Here is a 20,119-nt window from a genome sequence, read left to right as displayed (position 1 = left end):
AAAATCACTTTCTTGTACGTAGTTTTTTTTTTTTTTTTTTTAAATTACCTAGATAACGTGATATTTTAACTCTGAACGTGGGTTTTTAAAAAGGAAAGGGAGAGAAAACCTTGCTCGCATTAGGTGGTGTACGTGCTGTTCTTTAAACGCACGAGGAAGTCGGTGTAGGTTTCCACCGCCACGCGGGGTGGTGGGCTTTGTAGAAACTAAGCATGTAGGTCAGCACTACTGTTGCTAAGAAGAGACGAGTGACGTGGCTTCTGCTGCTCACAGAGGTGTCCTACAGTACATCTGCTCTGATACACACAAGCTGTCCATGACTCTCCTGGGTGTCTTCTGTTAATAATGCTGCATACCATCAGACCGGTGTGTGTGTGTGTGTATGTGTGCGTGCTCCTTAAAACCTCCACCATGCAGGGCAGGGCACAGCTCATTCATTCAGTCCACTGTTAGCTCGCTTCCCATAATAATCTTCTTATTATGCTAAATCTGGATGGAGTGTGCCAGTGTGGTGTCCAGACAGTCACGCCATATGACCCCTGCAACCGTTTTGAGTTCTGAGGAGGTCAAGGGGCCACAGAGCTGTTCTCGATCAGGCGTTCTCACTTAACCTTTGGAATCCTCCCATGGCTACCCAGCTGCATCTGGCTGCTGCTGCTGCTCTCTGTTGCACATTAGTATGAGTCTCGTGACAGGGGTGGGGACCAGAATGGGTAATGAGCTTTGATTGGCTGAAATTTTGCAGGGTCTACATTCCTGAGTGGAGACCCCTACACAGCTCAGATGAGAGTGAACCACTTGTTCAGAGGCCAACCAAATTCTGCTTTGACCTTCCAAAAAAAAAAAAAAAAAGTCACATGAAATATTTATGAGTTCACACTTGATATGATAGTTATGCTCATCCTGGGCCACAGCTCTGCCCACTAGCATCTGTGCTGGTATTGCACAATGACTACTCTGGCCACTCATTGACAAGATGCGTGCTGCTTGCAAAGACAGGAGCACTTTTTTTCCATTGCAAAAGACTTCCAAATAAACCCTCAAGGAGACTTGATCTTATTGAGCCTGTTATATAAATGTCCAACAGTGCTATCTCATGTAAGGAATAAAAAGTATTCTCATCTCCAGGGGAAAACCCAACATCATTCATCACATCCTGACTGTAAAGAGATCCAGCCTATGGATCAGCGAGCACCACAGAGGCAGCCCACAATACTTTTTTCCCATCCATCTTGTCGAAGCACTCATTTGAGCTGGGCTGCAGATAAATCATCCTTCAGGCTGCAGAAACCCTAAAGCATTAAATGGAGCCTCTTGTGGAGAAATGTGCCTGCTCAGATGGTTATCTGCCACAGTCTCCCTTTGTTTGAAGTGTTGTTTTTTATTATAGGTTAATGCAGGAAAAAATGAAAGAGCTGTGGATTCTCTCAAATAAAAGCCCCAAACCATGCAGTATTTGTTTATTTCTAAACCACTGCCAATACGTAATTGGGGGGGAAAAAAAAATCACAAATTGTCAATTTGATTATGGCACCATTATTTGGAATGCATCTGAAGAAAATCTTCACATCTTTGCACCATTTTAGAAGAGCCGTCAAGGCGGTGGCCTCTGCTCGCATGTGTTGCATTGCAATAAGATAAGGTGTTGCGTTGCTGTTTGAAGAGATAAGCATCTTATTCCAGGCCCACTCAGCATCTACTTCAGATCTGTCTATGGGTGGGGTGGGAGTGCTGTGACCTTGGAAAAACAAGCCACCCACAGGAACGACTGTGTCATCATTGCCGTCATCCAATCTGGACCACATACACATGTGGAGAGTGGGAGTGGAGTGCCAGATCAGTGCTGGCCTGACTGGAGGAGGATGTGGCGCTGGTCCTGTGGGGACCAGATGGTCCTTCAGCTCCTGCAGAGGACTCAGGAGTGTGAGACTCCCACAAAAACCTGTTATGATCATCAGAATGTGTAAACACATTCATAAATGTTTGCATGTGAGCGATCCTTATTCAACTATATCAATATAGGATTATAAAAAATGATCAAAGCTGATTGAGATCATTGATTAAAAAAATAAAACTGGTAAAAACAATCTACAAGATTAACTTTTCTGAAATGAAGTCAAAGAAATAATCTTCACCTACTAAATGAAGTTCAGTATAAGGATGTGTTCTCGGTAATCTCTTGTCATCGTCACTTCTGCTGTCAAAAATAATTCCGTCCTCAATTTCCACATGGCTGCTATCAACCAATAACCTTTCCTGGTTTCTCCTGGCCAATCAGCCTTTAATCCATATTCATATTAGTGTAATTCTATCACGCTGCTTTTCACTTCTCATTTTGGTTCTCCTGATCCTCTCAGCTCACTCTGCCACCAGCAGCATCTTCGCTCCGACTGGTTCTGTTCATACATCCCTCAGATACTTGCTTAGGTTTAACGGCATTGTTAAAAAAAACAGTTATCCTTGTAGAGAAAAGAAATATGCAGCAGTGTCAGTGAGGTATGGAAAACATATAGTTTAACTCAAGTAAAGTGCCTGTAAATAATGACATCTCCTTTAAGTAATAAATCCCTTTATACTCTTGATTCTCCCATCTTGTGGAACCATGAAAGCTTTTTCCTGCATTTTGAATAACATCTCTGCCCTCACAGGTATGTCAAGTATTTGCTATCACATCACTTCAATAGCACATCAGTTTTGCTGAGGCTATTCAGCATCAAATTACACCCCTGACAGCAGCCACCATGAAATCATTAAACATGCTGTCAGGGCACTCTGCGAACAAAACTCTTCTTCCACACTTTGCTTCAGGAATCTTGACGCGTTCTGTCAGGTATGCCACTGTGACGTTTTCTGTCTTTTCAAGGTCTTTATACTCAAAAATCTGAATATAAACTATGTATGTTTAATTGAATCTAACGGTTGGGGCTCCTTGTGCAAATTGCACATCATTTTACAATCAATGACACTGCAGACAAATATGGAAAAAAGGAAACTTACAATATCACAAGTCTTAAGTTTCCTTTTTTATTACAACATATTTTAATCCTTTTTATTTTTTTTAACATGTTTTTCTGTTTCTAAAACAGTAGAAATGACACCGTTTTTGGTTCGGAAAGTTGGACTGCACTTACAATAATACAAAGAAGATTGTCCACTGGAAACATTATTTACATTTAAATTAAGTTACTTCGTCCCATGTATCACTCACAACAGCACTTACACACCAGTCAACGCAAAAATAAGACCTTAATCAACTAGAATGTGGAAAATCAGACAAAAATGTTGATTGTAGAAGCATATAATACAAGTGTCTATTAATTCTAAAAAAAAAATAAAAAAATCAAGGTAATTTAAATAGAGGCACCTGTTAGTCATAAGGAGTTTCTACTGTATGATTGACGATATCTAGAAGAAAGTGACGTTTACGTAGCATGCAAACAGCCATTTAAAGTGCACAACAACAATGTGATTTATATAGAATAATGAAAGAAGACATGAAGCTGGCCAGGTGCAGTACAAAGATGCTTTTGCTTTTCCTTTTTTAATCGACATCAATGTCAAAACTTGGGGTCTGGCTGAACAAGAAGTAATCCTGTGGAAACATGTAGCTAACAAACATTTGAAAAGCCCACACGCACAGCTGTGTATTCTTCATCAATGCATTTCTTCACTTCAGGAGCCAGTGTTTGCAGATGCCAGACTAAATGAACAGCCTACATGGAGCAGAGGAGGCAGATTCACATGTAAATATCGTTTTTTTTTTTGTTAAGAATTTTTGTCCATTTAGTTTTTTTTTTCTAACACTGTACAGATGTTCGACTAATCACACTCTTATCAAAGGTTGTGTAGGTATTTACATTTTCACATTTCTAAATATTGTGCATTTGTTAGTTACAGCAATCCTGAGATGCACATCGCCGTGTCACTCATGAGTCCCAACTCAACAACGTTTATAATGGCTTCCTTAAGACTGGGGGCGGCTGGGGTGGGGTGGGGGGTGGGGGGGCAACTGTTCAAGTTACTGAGTTTTCTGTAAAACTGGATCAGACAAAAAAAAAAAAAAAAAAAGGACTCACTCTGGCTTGGGTGGGGGTGGGATGCTGATTGCCAATAAACCTTAACAGAAACATTAAAGGAGGAAATCCACACGAAAGCACTTTAAAAGAGACGAGACGGGATGAAGGAAACTGGGTTAGGTTGTGGTTTTGTAGTTTGGCTTAGTTCTGCTTGTTTCCATACATGAGAGGGATGATGTAGACAGAGATGTCATCTCCGGAGCCTAATCTGTCATTGGATATCCTCCAGCCTCTATCCTTCAGCATCCCTCGTGCTCTCATTACGAGGTCCTGAGCTGCCATTGTGTACCTGACAAAACAAAAGTAATAAATGGTCAGATCTGAAATTAGCTGCTCAGTATGGGTCAGTACAGCTGCTGGTGGCATGATAAAAATTAGAGATAAAAGAAAAAAAACAAAACAAAAAAACCCTCTTTTGAAAGTGGATCCCAATAACTGCATCATGAGCTTTGACAGTAGAGGAGGGCGTTATGTTTGGAGATTTGCATAATTACAACTAGATATCGTTGTTCCTCCTCTCCAAACAAGACGGGTGAGAGGAAGTTCAGGCCTGACCGGCGGCTGCAGCTGTGTGATGACGATGAGTAAACATGCCTGTGCTGGTCATCTGGGTCGCAGTTTGCCAGGAAAGAGGTGACCGCTTCGGCTACTTCCTGGTTGGAGAGGACGTCCCACAGACCGTCAGTTCCCAGCACCAGAACGTCATCCGCTCCGTGTTCGTACTGTGATAAGGGGTAAACTCTGACCTGAAGATGGAGAGAAACAAGGTCGAAGTTGAGCACGAATAGGAATTTATTTATGTGAGCGTGTATGTTTAATTGAGTTATTTTTAATCTTAAAGGACAACGTGTTCTAGTTCAGACTTTATCCCCGTATGCAATACTTTGATCAAAACGGACTAATTTGAGAAAAGGCAGAAAGTTAAAAAGATGACATATATCTTGGAATTCTTAAGCAGTTTCTACTCTTTATGGCTTCAAAATAATAAAAAAGGAAAAGGTGGATGCACTGAGGATGCAGCAGCACCCCTTCTTGCAAATCTTCACAAATTTTCGTGACTGGGAAAGTTTCAACTCGTCTTTGTGAAATTTTGGTCCATTATTCCTGGAAAAAGCCTCTTGTTCTGTAAGACCGTGCCATTTTCAACGCACTGCTCTGCAAAGTGTGCCTACAGATATTTAAAGATGTTTATGTTGGGACTGTGAGGGCTCCTGGTCACTGAAGAGGCTCTGCATCTGTTTTTGTTTTGTTGTTTTGTTCTTGCAGATGTTCATCCATCATTTTCCCCCAACAGCAAAACTTTGCTTGCCAACCTATTTCTTCTCCCAATTTCCCAGATTAAAGATGAAGAAGCAGCAAAGCCCTGCTGCAATTACCAATTCAAATATTATAATCATAATTATTCAAGATTAAGGTAGTTATTCATGTTCCTTTATTTATTTGTATGTAGTGCCAGTTTTCTATTTACAATCTAGGAGGAATATGACATTATTCAGTTATTATTAAATTAATAAATCAATAAATAAAACAAAAGATGAAAAAGAAAAGTTACTTCATCACAGTTAGTAGTTAATATGGAGAATAACTTCTTCTAACACCTTTAGAGAACAATATGTTCACATCCTGATGGTCAGCCGGCGGCGACAGTGAAAATACACCAGATTTTGATTTAAACTTGTCACGTACCTGGACTTTAAAAAAAAAAAAATCCTTATCAGGTCTTTAAATGAGGTGAATAAACACATTTATGCTGTATTTATACTTATTTTTTGTTAAATAATGATGTCATATGATGTAAATATATTGTCACACATATGAAGTTGGATTGATCTGATTTTAAGACCAGATTTTACTATTATTATTGTATCCTAAACCAGTGAAAACAGGAACTGAGAGTGCATTTTCCTAATTATTTGACTTTGTGTGGAATCACTATGATTTCATATATCCTCAGTTACATTCATCTGATGTCTTTAACTCTGCAAAACCTTCCCAAAGCCTGCAATAATGACAAGGAAAAGAAAAAAACACAGGTAGATTGAAATCTTTCCCCATGGAAATGTTTCACCACACAGTTGAAATTATTATATTCTACTCTATTGACACTTTTGTCCAAAATGACTTACATACACACTCATACACACTTCGGCACATAGTCAGGGGAGGCTAGGAATCGATCTCCCAACTTTCCAGACAACTGCTCTTCCTGCTGAGCTACAGCCGCTCTCACTTTCTAAAATATTTCACTTTGTTTACCTTTTACTGTTTGCATAAACCAAATTCACGTCACATCATGTGTGCCAAGTCAGAGCATCTACTAATTCTTCAGATTTTATCGGGACGCCCTGAAAGTGACAGCTGAAAGCGATTGGTTTCACTCAGGCGGCTAGTGGACTGAGAAACCTTCGGCTAGCAACAGTGAGATCAGCCGTCCCGAGCAGCTTCACCACATGTGGATCATTTAATGCACATTTTCTAAACAGCTTTCTCCGTATTTGACTAATCTGTTAAGGCTTCAACCCTCAGAGAGTGACATTTTTAAGCCAAGCCTTTCTGACATTAATGTGACAACCTATAAGTCACCATGGCTCAATAAAAGCTTCCATGGACACAGCGAGCAGAATGAATGGAGCGGCCTTGGATTGCCTTTGTGTGGTCGCTTCAGAAGTCATTGCTTTTGCTACAGCAGGGTGTTGGTTATTCAGCACACACACACAGACACACACACACACACACCACTTCACTACAGAGGCTGCTATGCAAACAGAACCATACACAGTGCGAGAATGTAGCTGGAAAGCAATGAGAATGACCTCTCCGAGCGCCTGATTGTGGTAAACCTCACAACATGACTCACGTTTTGCAAGAGAGGGGATGAGTGAGACTTTCAGTTAGTAGGTTTCTCAACAGAACAACAAAATGTCTCTGGGGGAGAAGTGATGACCTGAGCCTTTGATCTTTAACTCAACATTCATAATTCATGTTTTTTTTTTCCTCTACTCAGGGTCCCTTTCATTCAGTAATCAGTCAATTCAACTTGACATAAGGGGGAGTCTGCAGGGCACACTCGTACACACATTGGTCCTTTGTAAAGATTTCCTTGCTGCATCCAACACCCACCGTGGCCTCTAATGTCTAAATATGACATGACTCATACTGATTATAATAAGAGTAACTTAAAGCATCTCAGAATGATATTGAAAAAGGAGGCTGAATTATCCTGAACAGTGGATGAAAGATCAACATACTTTATGGTTTTTAATGTCTCCTGAAACTGTGTAATAGTTAGAAGACTAGAATTACCTTGGACTTGGTTTAGTCAGGTCACTATGAGGTCAAGAAAACAGCTCTGCTGCTCTGATAATGTGAGTTTTCTGCATGTTTTCTATGCATGAATGTTTAGTAAATGTAGAAGTAAAGTGAAAAAAAGTAAACTGATTGAGATTATTATCGTTATTTATTTATTTTCTGGGGACAATCATGCGTCTGATCTTCTTGCAAATGGTGCCCACAGATGAAGATTATACAAGAGGCAGCCATAAAACTGACAAATAAAATGTTGATGATAGACGTCTCTAAGAGAACAGTTAGAACTTACATTATTTAAACTATTAAAATCAAAGTTACACCGCACGCAACATTTCTGAGACCTAAAAAGCTCCAGTCCCCTTAGATAATAAATAAATAATAGCAGATTTTTTTATGTTGGGAAGGGGTTTAAAATAACCTCCCAAATCCTCACTTTACTGTAAGAATACAGCCAACCATGCCGGTTGTCAAGGACCCCAGAGCTGATTGTTTCATTTCCGTCTCTGAACTACAGGTAACACTTGCAACTGTTGGTGTTAAAGTGAGCACACCGCATTCACCAACCGCTCTGACAAACAAATTTGTTCTAAAATCCTGCTAACAAACTTTTAACAAAGATTTCGGCATTCATGAGAATCTTTATTTCTTGGATTTGCTCCGGAGAAGTCTTGGAGACACGTTTGAGTGCAGACATGTTTGAACAAAGTCAGATTTTGTGTTGTTTTCTGCTCCATGATCGGTGCAAACTGGAAAGTTTTGTAACTGTGGTGGAGAAGAAGTCATTGAACAAACTGGTTTCCATCATGGATAACCCCGACCATCCTCTCCACCGCACTCCGGTCACACACTGCTGCTTCTCAAACAGAACGAGACAACTCCGCTGTTGCAACGATGGATACAGGAAATCTTTCCAGACAGTTACCATCAATCTGTTCAATAACTCACCACTGGCAGAAAGAAAAGTCTGGACAGTCAACGGGCTCTACCTGCTCATTTTAGTCACTTGTTAATTTATTTTGCTTTTTTTATTCTTTGTTAGAATTGTTGCGCCATTGTGCGACACTGTTTTGATTGATTTGTTTTTACACATCTTTGCTGAAAATGTACGCACCTCTCTATATCTGTTGGTTTGTATATGTTGCTCTGTATATTTTGTTTATTATTTTGTACATAAAGCTGAAAGTTTTGTTTGCTATTTTATTTTGTTTGTTAATTTTAGTCTGTTCGCCTCACTGTGATGGTCTGGCAACCTGTCCATGGCGCACCCTGCCTTTCGCCTGCTAATTGCTGGAATAGGCTTTTTTTTTTAATAGGAATATGATTGAGCGTTATAGAAATGAATGAATGAAAATATGAATAAATTAATGAATATTTGCCAAAATAGTTGCAGCAACAACCCATTATTTTCCAGTTTTAGGTTTCATCATCTATCTATCTATCTATCTATTATAGCATTATTAAAATATTGCATCTTGAGTCCTTTAGAGAAAAAATAGTTTTAAGTCATTTCTTCATGTATGAGTAGATGTCAAGATAAGATTTAATACTATTGCTGGTCTTCCTCACACCACTGGTGCAATAGACTAATCGTGTGCATTAAAGCACCCTCAAGTTCTCAACAAGTTCTCACTTTAAAAATAATAACAATCTGGTTTCAATGTGGAAAATGGCTCGTTAGCTAATAAAATCCATAAACTGGTGGCATCATTGTTTAAGCTGCAGAATTTAAATCGCATGAAAAAAGTAGCAGCTTATAGGCCGGAAATTACTCCGTAAGCTTGCAATTTTTTTCTCATCTTTCTCATGTTTCTTGTGGAAACCCACATACAGAAAAAAAAACTTGCACAGATTTCACAATGGATCGTACCTCTGGGCAGCAGGACAGGAAGGGCTTTATATAAATGTTGGAGTCGTGCACTTTCAGATTGTGGTCGCCGAGACCTCTCGTGACTCCGATGGTTGCCAGAACACGAGCCTGCAAAGGATCAGAGATGCGTCAGCAACAACGTCCATCTGAGGTAAACGGAGAGGCAGCAACAGACCTGAGTGACACCTTGGGAAGTAAATTTCCTTTTGTTTTTTGTTTTTTTAAAGACATACTTGTATAACACATATATTTTGTGTATCACTTTATGTTGGTGGTGATTAGAGGCAGAGATCCTTGAACGTGGCAATACCATTCTCAGCCGAGAAACAGGAGAAGCTGAGTGGTCAGGCAGATTGGAAACAAGTCAACGGTCATTATTTCCATAACAAATAATAACAGTTAAGAGAAATGATCATTTTGTTTCACAAAGAGTTGTAGAAACTGTCCAGCTTTGTCTCTGCAATCATTTGCTTAGCTTTACATTTAATTAAGCCGTCTCAACCTGGATTCTTCCTGTCAGAGAAGACCTCTGCTGATGTCTGTAAGAAAATGAATGCGTGTACAGCAGTGGGGAACTGGGTTAATTGAGTCTACTGTACAGGGAAAAGGGCATACGAGGGCAGGCAAGGCAGGCTGGAGCGAGATGGATCAGTATGCAGCACGGCGCTGCAGTCTTTCAAAGCGGCGGTGGAGCTCTTCACGCAGAGAAGGGGGGGAAACATCCTGGGATTAATTGTTGAGCGCTGGGGCCCAGCAGGCAGCACACCGGGCTTTGAAGTGTTCCGCCGTTTCCCTCCCTTCACTCGATCTGGCCATCCATCTCCACGCCCCACTTCAAAGACAGAGCACACGGGCGTGGGCACGGGGGGGTAAAACTCCAAGGTGGCTGCAGGCGGCGAGCACTGCGGGGTGACACCTGCCCCAGTCATCAGTCAAACATAAACCCCGCTGTCTGCGTGTGTTGAAGAGCAAACTGGGGGATCGTGTGAGATTGTGTTTCATCTCTGACCTTTTCAAAACATCATGGACAAGACGCTGCACAGTGCACCGCTGGATGTACACCGTTGCCGTGACCTTTTCTTCTGTTCTCCATTTCAGAATTTTCTGGAATGTTCTAGTCATTCAAATTCTGCCTTTTCTCCATCCGTCCATCTCACAGGTGCCTCAGATATCAGTCCCACCTTTCTGAAGCTGTGCTACGTCAGACTAAATCCATTAGAGCAGATATATTGTGCTTTAAGTTCACATAGAAGGTGAATTCTTGAGGAAGCAGAAGGCTGGGAATGCTTTCCACAGGCTGGTGCGCCCCCTAAACAGACACGGGGGGGGGGGGGGGCTGACTAATGGTGCCCTGTGAGCTTTGATTACAGGCGAGGCACTCAAGGCCGCAGGAGTAACTCTGTCAGCAACTGCCGACTGCCGAGCACTTCTTACCTTCTTCCCTTCGCCGTAGATCAGAGGGAACTTCAGGTCATCCTCCTCTACGGTTTTATACGCCCTGCACAGAGAAGAGAGGACACTTTAATAGGGTTTTTTTGTTTATGGCACACATGCCCAGGAGATGGACTGCTCCCGTAGCCCACCTACCCCACCCTGAGCACGCCCTCCACCTCCCAGACCCTGCTGCTGCTGAGTCGACTGGCACACAGAGAGAAGAGGAGTGATGTTAGGAGGAGAAAGAGATACAGTGAAGCCAACGAACCACACAGAAACTCTGCATGATTCCCCCATTTGTCTCCCTCTTACTGATCTTTTATAATTCTCCTCGGCTACGAAGGATACATCTATGAATGATACTCTCTTGGTTTAATGTTGGTTTTCTGTAAGCAGTTGTGTGTGTGTGTGTGTGTCTGAATGCTCGGATGCAAAATGGATGACTGATGAATTGGATCCACATTCGCATTCTCCTGCTTTCAGAGCAATGTTTCAACTTCCCTACTTAATGAATGATACCATTTCCACACTGGGATGAGAGAGCTCAGCATGAAGGAGACACTGTGAAAGACTCCACATGCCATGTGCCAGCATACACTTTCTTTCCAGCTCCGATGCTTACTGTAAAGAAAACAGGCACCTTTGCTCAAAGATTTGTGAACAGCTAATTCTAAGATGGTATTCATTGAGACATAATGAAAAATTATAAATGAAACTTCAGATGAACAACAACACAACAGGTTATCATTTAATAAGTACATGAAAGGATTCAACAGCTTGTAAAAACGCTGTTGGAAGGAAAAAACGTGAAATGATCATTGTTGCTATTACATGATCAGGCCTTCACCAAATTCTGGTGCTATATTATTTACAGCGTGCCTTAGTTTGATCATAAAAGCAAACATTTGTTCATGCACAAGTCTCTTAAGTTCCTTTCAACAGCATTTCAGTCTGATGGAGGTCTGGACTTTGGCTGAACCACTGCAACTCCTCAGTTGTGTTGTAGAGTTCTTGCTGTGCTTACAATTATTATCCTGCTGCATGAATCCATCTCGGGCAGATGGCCTCACTTTAGACTCTAGAATATGTTGGTATACGGAGGAATTTATGGTTGACTCAATGACTACAATGTGTCCACATCATGTGACTATAAAACAAGCCCAAACATTTAGCCCTGCACTAAAGATCACACCATTTGGTTTTAACCAAACATGTAGCTGTGAATTATTTCTAAAAAATCTTTACTTTGATCTGATTTGTCAAAAGGAGATCATTCCACAAGTCTTGTGGTTTGTTCAGATGTAACTGTGCTGCTGCCATGCTCTTAGACAGGAAACCCATCCAAACAAACCCTATTTATTCAGTTTTTTTTTAATGTGCCATGATGGAATTTAAACATTTAACATGCCAACTAAGACCTGTACAGTCTAAATGTTGTGGCTTTAAAATGTTCATTTGTGAATAATTTCTATTGCTATACAATAATAGACTCAAATTGATCAGTAAAGGCCCTTAAAATACTTCTCATATTATAGAGCAGCAACAACTAGATCATTTCTGATGTCTTACCTCCTCAGTCATGTGTAAATACACATCTAAATGCTGCAAACCAGCAAAATGCCAAAACCTGACAAGGTACTCACATTTGCTAATGATCAGCTTCTTAATCATTATATAAATCAAAAGAATTATGTTATACCTAGTTTTTCCACACTGCTTTTTCCATTTATAGATTCATATGTCGTATGTTTCTGCTCCTCTAACGCTGTAATGTCATTTTAATACTTGGTAAGAATCGGATTATTTTTTCCATTATGTCTTAAAATACAAAACCTTTGAATTCAAAGAGGATGCACGCCTATTTTCACATGACTGTCATTAGTAGACTTTTTTTTTTTTTTTTTGTCTTTTAACAGTTATAGATCAGAGGTGCAGCTGTGCAACCGAACCAGAAATATTACAAATTAGAGGTAATTCCCAGAAGAGCTCCTAGAACAAAGTTTTCCATTCACATCTCACACCAGGTGGTACGAACAGAAATCTGGCTCTACTCGAGTAAGATTTACAGTTTAGGCCTTTAGAATGGGGGGAAAGAAAGGAGAAAATGTATATATCTGCCATAATAAAGCCTTGAAATGTCTAAAACAAATCTGTTTTTTGCAAATATCATCTGACCAAGCCTGCGCCCCCCCCCCTCGCCATATCCGATGCATTTCAGCATTTTCAGTGAAGCAGATTAGTGAAGAACAGGATGGTTTTTATATCACTGCTGGTTCCACTCAGGGAGACCATATGTTTCCACCTTAGGCGAGCGCTACTCTGCTGCACTCAGCAGTTTTTCTAACTGTGCAGAGGGAGGACTATCACAGCAAACACAACCCGCAAACACAGAAATACAGTCTGCAGGCTGAGGCTCCTCTAAGTACAGAGCGGTATCGCAAAAAAACAGTCCAAAGACGAGTTTCCTTCGCCGTGTGGAAAAACACTGGCTAACATTGCAGCATGCTGATGTGACATTTAAAAGTCTGACTACCTCTCTTGCTTATATCTCCCCAAACTAACCTCGACTCCAGCATTTCACCTTGAAGAAGTAAAGTAGGAAGGTAAAATGATAAAATAGAGACACATTTAGTTTCATTATTTCAAAGACGTCTTGGATGACGTCCCTTGAGCCTGCTGTCGGGGACAGCATCCCTCTTGAGGCGTGTGTTTACTGCGAGTCCAACCTGTCTGACTTGAGATAACAAGTGTGAGAATGAGAAAGATGCACATTATAGTCTGTCCCCTCCTCTGAGGCATGGAGCAAAAGAAACAGTGTGGAGAGTTGCTCAATGGCAACACTGTTTGACAACAACGCTGAGCGTTTTCACACGCTAGGGTAGTGGTGATGCCGGATACATTGCAGCATGTGACTGACTGGGATATAAAGTGTGGGGGAGGGGGAAAGAAACAGGGGGGATACTGGGAAGCAGGGAACCAAGGGAGATGTATCCTCTGCTCTTCAGGTGACTTAAGACCAGGAGGGGAGGAAAAAAAGAAAGTGATGCAATCTCCTTATGGTGAAAAGAAAGGTTACTGAAGAACATTAGCAGAGCTTGCATGAACAGACTGAAATGCGTACCTGTGGACAGACTTTGAGGTGACATTGCGACTGCCTGTGTCAGCACTGGATGAGTCAGACAAGTAAGCTCGATTGGCATTTGGCTTGAATGAACTTCTTGGCCTACCTTGATGGGTTTTTTCACAGGTTAAATTGTGCTTTCAGGAGCAAGTCAAGGCCAAAGCAAATCGTAATAATACAGCCATGCAGTCGGACGGTTACAAAAGGGTTAACAGAGAACAAAGAAGGCAGAGAGGGGTGAAAGCAAAGGTGCAAAATGTTTTCTCGACTTCTATTTAGATGCTTATATGTCACAAAACCTCTTCAGGGATGATCAGACCAAAATTAACTACAGCACGAAACCAACGAAAGAGTCACATTCAACTATTATCAGCAACAAGAGGAGCAAGTAGTCCTGCGGCAGATGGTATGGCCCCCACAGAGCTCTGATATCAATATCACAAAGTTCATCTGGGATTACACAAAGCGATGAAATCACTGTAACGCGCTGAATTTATGGACTGTAGAAAGTTCTCCAAGAGCCGCCATCCTGCCAAAAGTCTTCAAAAAAAAAAAAACATGCCCCAGAGAGTCTGTGGTGTTGGTTTCATTTCTTCTTCTTCTACATGCTGAAATTTGCACAAAAAAAATGAGAAGGAATGAAAGCACTTCATGTCTGTCATGTTTAAAGTAACCTTATTTTACTGTTGGAACAACAACCATATGGAGAGAGCGGCATCTTGATTAAAAGGAGAGGAAAAGGTTTCAAGAAGAGTTGTCTGCAACCTGCAAGAGTTCAAGTTCACTTTCTTTTTGGTAATACATTATTGGATTAATTTACTGTGAGTTGTATCCTCTTGTTTCGTTCAGTCGTTGCAGTCTCATGGAACATATGCAAAACTTTTACACAAGTCTGTAGCAATAAGTGTGTTACAGTAGCATCAGGACACTGAGCAGCAGAGTTTAAAAAAACAAAAAAAACAAACAAAACAGTGATAAACATGAGGAAAATATAGAAAGCGAGGGAGGAAGACAGAGTGGAGGTCTGCAGGCCTGCATGGCTTCGTGAAAGCTCCGCCTTCATTGTGGATGCCTTTGGGGGAATGGGATGCCAGTATACACCCACTCTCTTACACACACACACACACACACACACACACACACACAGACACACAGACACTCAGAAAGCATGTGCATGCAGAGAAAGCTGCAGAGATGCCTCCTCTGTGCCCAGAGGAGATAAGAGCTGCACTGATGCAAGGCACAGCGTAGTCACACCGACATGCATCAGAGCAATCAGCCATGCCGCCTGACAGGGTACTAATTCAAGACAGAGACTGAGTCTGGGTGAAACCGCAGCAGAACTGGGTTATGAGAGGAACCTGATTAAAAATACATCACAGGCTGTCTGCACTGCAGAGACAGTAGACAAGCAGAGTTCCGGGCCCAATAAGGAAGGCAGTCAATGACTGACCTACATCTGCAGAACTGAGCAGAGCCGTAACGCCAGCGAACAGAGAAGGTATCGGGGAAGATACAGCTCATCTCTCATACTTCACCACGTATTTCTACTTCTTCACCATTTCATTTGCTTCTATACATGCAGTGCTTTCTCTCCATCTCTGTTCATCTCGGACCTTCTTTTCAACTCTTCATAATGACTAAAGCTGCTGAAGGACTCAGATTCTTTCCTGACAAGTGCACACATAGAATATGAAATGCCAAGGACACTTTTTGGCCTTCTTCTTGCAATTTAAGTCTGAATATTATTCTTAATGATGATTATTATTATTGATGTTTTTTTTTTTTATTGTATACTGAATGAGAACAGGTCTGTGTTGCAGAAATGACTTTGCCACATGCAAAATAATCCTCAGATGGCTCCTAGTTACACCAACCAGCTACAACTCTTTGGAAAAAAATGAGGAAAAAAAGAAAGAAATAATAAAAAAAAATATATTTTTAGTATTAAATATATTTTCAGCAACATAACAGGAAAATTTACATATACACACACATTGTGGAAAAACATACAAAAAGAAACACATATCACAGGTGTGAACTGTATTTCACAAATAAATCAGAAATTAGGAGACAAAATGAATAAAACAGAATAAAATGAAGAAGTAATCATCAGTTAACTTACCATCCTGACATGGTGAAGTCACGGTAGAGCATCCTCTTCCCCACCTCTTTCCTCTGCACTCTCCTCGGGAACTCCAGATGTGTGAACTCGTTCCCTAATAAGTGGGGCTGCATGTATGCCTTTAATTTGAAAAGAGGGAGAGAAAGGGAAAAAAAAAAAAAAACAATAAGAGAAGGCCAACATGCCCAAGGGATAGGAAAAACAATTCCATACTCTATTAAGCTGGCAAAAGTGGAGTCAATGTAAGAGACACAGAGCTGGTGTCTCAACAGGAGGTGAGGTCAGGTCTGCTAATATCCGACAGCTGTGCTCGCTGGAGAAGGAGCTGAAGAAGGTTCGCTTCTTACCAGGAACTGCAGTCGCTGTCTCTCTGACTCTGGCGTGAACTCCGCTGACATGGGAACGACTTCCCCGGCCCGGATGATGATAGCTCTGAGGGAGAGGAGAAGATAAAGCTGAGGTTAGTCGCTCTTGTTGGATAATGGCCATGGTGAGTTAAGAGTGAGACACAAGGATTCTGCGTGACTTACCGGCTGTCCCCTGCGTTCCCAACATAGAGCTTCCCTTGTAAATAGGCAACAACCAGGGCGGTGCAGCCACCTGAGATGTTGTAGGTCACCTTCTCCTTCTCTATCTGCACATCCTAAAATACATTCAGACATTAACCATCAGCACAAACTGCTGCAATACTCAAACCTGCCACGATACTTTTATTAATTACAACTGCATAATGAATTCATTCATCATGACTGCAGAAGTCAGACGGAGTAAAAAAATAAATGGAAAGCAAAAAAAAAGGGTAGAAGAGAAAGTTTGGAGGGGCTGTTGGTTATTTTAACAGTTAATTAGCTCAGATTATTTTGGTGCTAATTAAACCAAAAATGATTTGAGAAAAAAAAAAAAAACAAAACATGCAATCAACTCATTAATTTGATGAATAATTAACCTGTCACTGAATTAATCAAAGTGTCAACAAAAGTGTAAACGCAGCTGCGGAGACTGTTTCAATCCCCTTCGTGCCAGCTGCTCCTCCGGGGCCGTTCAGAGCGAAACAGAAGCAGGAAGAGATGCTGGAGGCTGACCACTGACCCCTTTGGGCGCTTTCTTCCCGCCCCTCTATCTAAATCAGCACACAGAGTGCTTGCAAACACAGTGCGTCCATGCCTTATTTGTTTTCCTGAGGGGTGCACTGGCCCCATAAAAGGCACATTGCCCTCTGCTCGGCTGCCAGCAACCTCCATCTGAAGACAGCTTGGGAAATACGCGTGTGTTGATTTTAGTTTGCCACCGCTCTGTGCATAAATGTGTGTGGGATTTGGTCTTGATGTAAAATGCATTGGGTGTGAATTGGAGTAAGAGTGTGGGGGTTGTGCCTGTCGATCTGCACTCCAGCAGACGCTCCCGACAAACACTACTCCTGGGGGTAGAGGTTGGAGGAGCAAGAGGGGGGGGGTAGTGAACAAATGTGTCCTTCAGCCTGGATGAATTATGAATCCATAGTGAGACATACATATTTATCCTCACTGTATCCAATACCTCTTGCTCCAGGCAAGTTATTAATAATGAAAACGTCTGCATAAACATCTACACCTTTCTCCTCTCCAGCTCAGCAAGGAGGAATCCAAAGATTGAGCTACATCACCAGAAGGCAGAGACAAACACAGAGACTTACAATTCCCAAACATACACATCCTATTTTTTTGCCAAGCTGATTCTACTGCCATTGCAATGTCAAAGCCGTTTCTGCATGGCTTAAAGTCTTCATTATTTTCTAAGGAGGAAAGAGAAAATACCACAAGGTCAACCTAACAGTTCATCAGCCATCATAATAAATAACTGTAAAAAAAACAACAACACAGTAATCCAGTCAAAGTAAACAAAATGAAACATTTAGCCCAAGCAAGGCATCTAGAAAGTTAAATAACAGCAAGGGGCAATTAAAAAAAAAAAGTCACCATGCAACCCATCAAACTACAGTATCAACTTTACTTCCCATCCAGACAAACTGGATGAGAAAAACATTGTTTTAATATTTAAATGGAAGCTGTGGAACAGTCTTCAGCCACCCCCTCATTGCCAAGAAAGCAAGAAATAGGACCAGAATTTTAATGAAATGTACAACATGCTAACAGAAATACTGGCAAAACCACAGGTTTAATGGTTTTATCAGACCTAATCAGTCAATACTTTGACCATCTTAATTCTTTAACACAATCTGAGCTCTTTGAAACAAAGTTTCTTATAATTTATGAAAGTACTTTCCAGAAATATTTCTCTGGGATTCTAAAAGGATGTTCCAAAGCCTTTGTTTTTATGTAGGCTTCCTGTTTTTCCCCTGTCCAAAAAGAATCCCACATTGCTTCATTGACACTGAACTACAGGCTCTGAGGACAATTCAGTTCTTCATAAAACCAGTTCTTATGTCACTTGGCATGCTTTCCTGCTTGTACCCCTTCCTTAAAACTGGATTATGAAGGCAAACGTCTTTCCTCTGAAGCCATTTCTGGCAAGGCTTCTGTGAACAGAAGAAGGATCGACTTGATTGATCCGCAGTTTCTTCAGAACATCACTTTCAGATACTGTTCATCTGCCTAAAGGCACTGATGCCACTTCTTCTTTTGTCCAATACTCGTCCAATATCCCAAACATTTCAAATACAGACTACACACATTCCAGGGATTGAGTGTTGCCTTGCTGGTGCAGAAGAGAAAACCTTTTCAATGCTTGTCCAACTGTGGTAACTTTGTCATCCACAATGCATCTAAAGAAATCCGGACAAATCATGCACCTTTGTGACATGCTATTTAAAATTGTTTTACTAAGTCGACTGTAAACACAACACTGGTTTAGAGGTTGCATAAGGTGGCTTAAGAGAAAAATATTCCCCTGAAATCTAAAAGAAAGCCCAATGATTAAAAACAAACACAAAACAAATATTAGACGCGGCTCAAGACTTTCGCACCGTACTTTATTTACACAATTAAATTACACAAGCTGTTCATTAGGCTGACTCAGAGTTAAAAAGGTTTTTCATAGTGCTTTAATGTAACGTCTTCACAGGGGTGTTCAAAGCAGCTTACGGCAGGCTGAACCCGTCATCGCTTCTGCTGTTTGCACGGTTATCCGTCAGAGTTTGCAGAATCAATGAGTGCCTGAAGCCATTAGGCCTAAAAGCAGGAAGTGAAAATTAATAACAGAAAAGCAAGAGCAGAGAAAGAAGCAGAGCTGAACGTCAAAGAAAGATTGAAAATTCTGATGACAGACAGTGTGGCAGGTCGTTAACTGAATTAATCACCTTTTCTAAGAATTAGCCAAAGCTGTGACGTATCAGCGGTTTTGAAAGTCAAAAGGTGCCAAAACGTCCCTATTTCTGCATCTGTCTTTTCTTTTTGCTACACTGCCTGGATTAAAAACAATGTTGCTACAAAGAAAGAGAGAAATGGTTACATAATATTTCATTGGACCTGTTGTGTAAAAACTTAAAAAAATAAAATAAAATAAAATAAAATAAAAAAATCAAAGAATGAGGAGTCTGGATGAAAGTGAAAAAGATTAACTAAGTGTATGAAGCAGAAATAAAATGAACAGAAGTATTACAAATTGCAATTTAGAGAAACCGTTCAGAAGTCTGATCAGGCAGAAGTCTGGAGGGGTGATTCGATCTGAGAAGGAAAAAAGACCCTTCAAAACATTAGGGAGAGAAAACGTCAATGGTTGTCATGAATCTGCATTCTCCTTGAACATAGTATATATAAATTATCTTATCTAAGGCAGAAGACCACAGTTAGATGTTTAGCAGATTGAACTCCCTCTGAATCAGCAATCTCTATCACCATAGTTTACGACTAGTTACTTGTGACCTGAAGGGTACTACACATACTTTACATCAGGGAGGAGGATTAAACTGATAAGTGTCCTGCTACAAATACATATAGGTCTACCTGACCTCACGCTCGGGAATGTCTCAAGAGAGAGACTTTCTTACATGAGCAGAAAAATAATGCATAAGGTTTAATACAACCGTAGAAAGTAACATATGACATTAATGTATAACATGAAATAATTATAAGTAAACTACAGACCGCCTTTAGCTTTGATTTCAGCAGCATTCATCTTGTACAATGTTCAGTAGATCTTGTATTGATGACCGAGTTGGACCACTGTCCAAAACCTTTTCCAGCACATTC

The 20,119-nt window shown here is 40.8% G+C and overlaps 1 protein-coding gene across 1 annotated transcript in view; it reads right to left on the bottom strand.

Annotated features, from left to right (window-relative positions):
- Positions 1-4,217: 4,217 nt before the first annotated feature.
- The window catches only part of ppm1h (protein phosphatase, Mg2+/Mn2+ dependent, 1H), a gene marked incomplete at both ends in the record, with an annotated part of 37,205 nt that continues 21,303 nt past the window's right edge, over positions 4,218-20,119 (bottom strand). Inside the window, 7 exons of the mRNA XM_079255440.1 lie at positions 4,218-4,365; positions 4,671-4,822; positions 9,253-9,360; positions 10,687-10,750; positions 15,933-16,051; positions 16,280-16,364; positions 16,463-16,575. Of these exons, the coding sequence (XP_079111566.1) occupies positions 4,218-4,365; positions 4,671-4,822; positions 9,253-9,360; positions 10,687-10,750; positions 15,933-16,051; positions 16,280-16,364; positions 16,463-16,575 (789 nt within the window). The remainder of the gene's footprint in view (positions 4,366-4,670; positions 4,823-9,252; positions 9,361-10,686; positions 10,751-15,932; positions 16,052-16,279; positions 16,365-16,462; positions 16,576-20,119) is intronic.

The sequence above is a fragment of the Telmatherina bonti genome, assembly GCF_933228915.1.
Source record: "Telmatherina bonti genome assembly, chromosome: 2".
In the NCBI taxonomy this organism is placed as follows: Eukaryota; Metazoa; Chordata; class Actinopteri; order Atheriniformes; family Telmatherinidae; genus Telmatherina; species Telmatherina bonti.
This window is presented reverse-complemented; position numbering and strand designations above follow the sequence as displayed.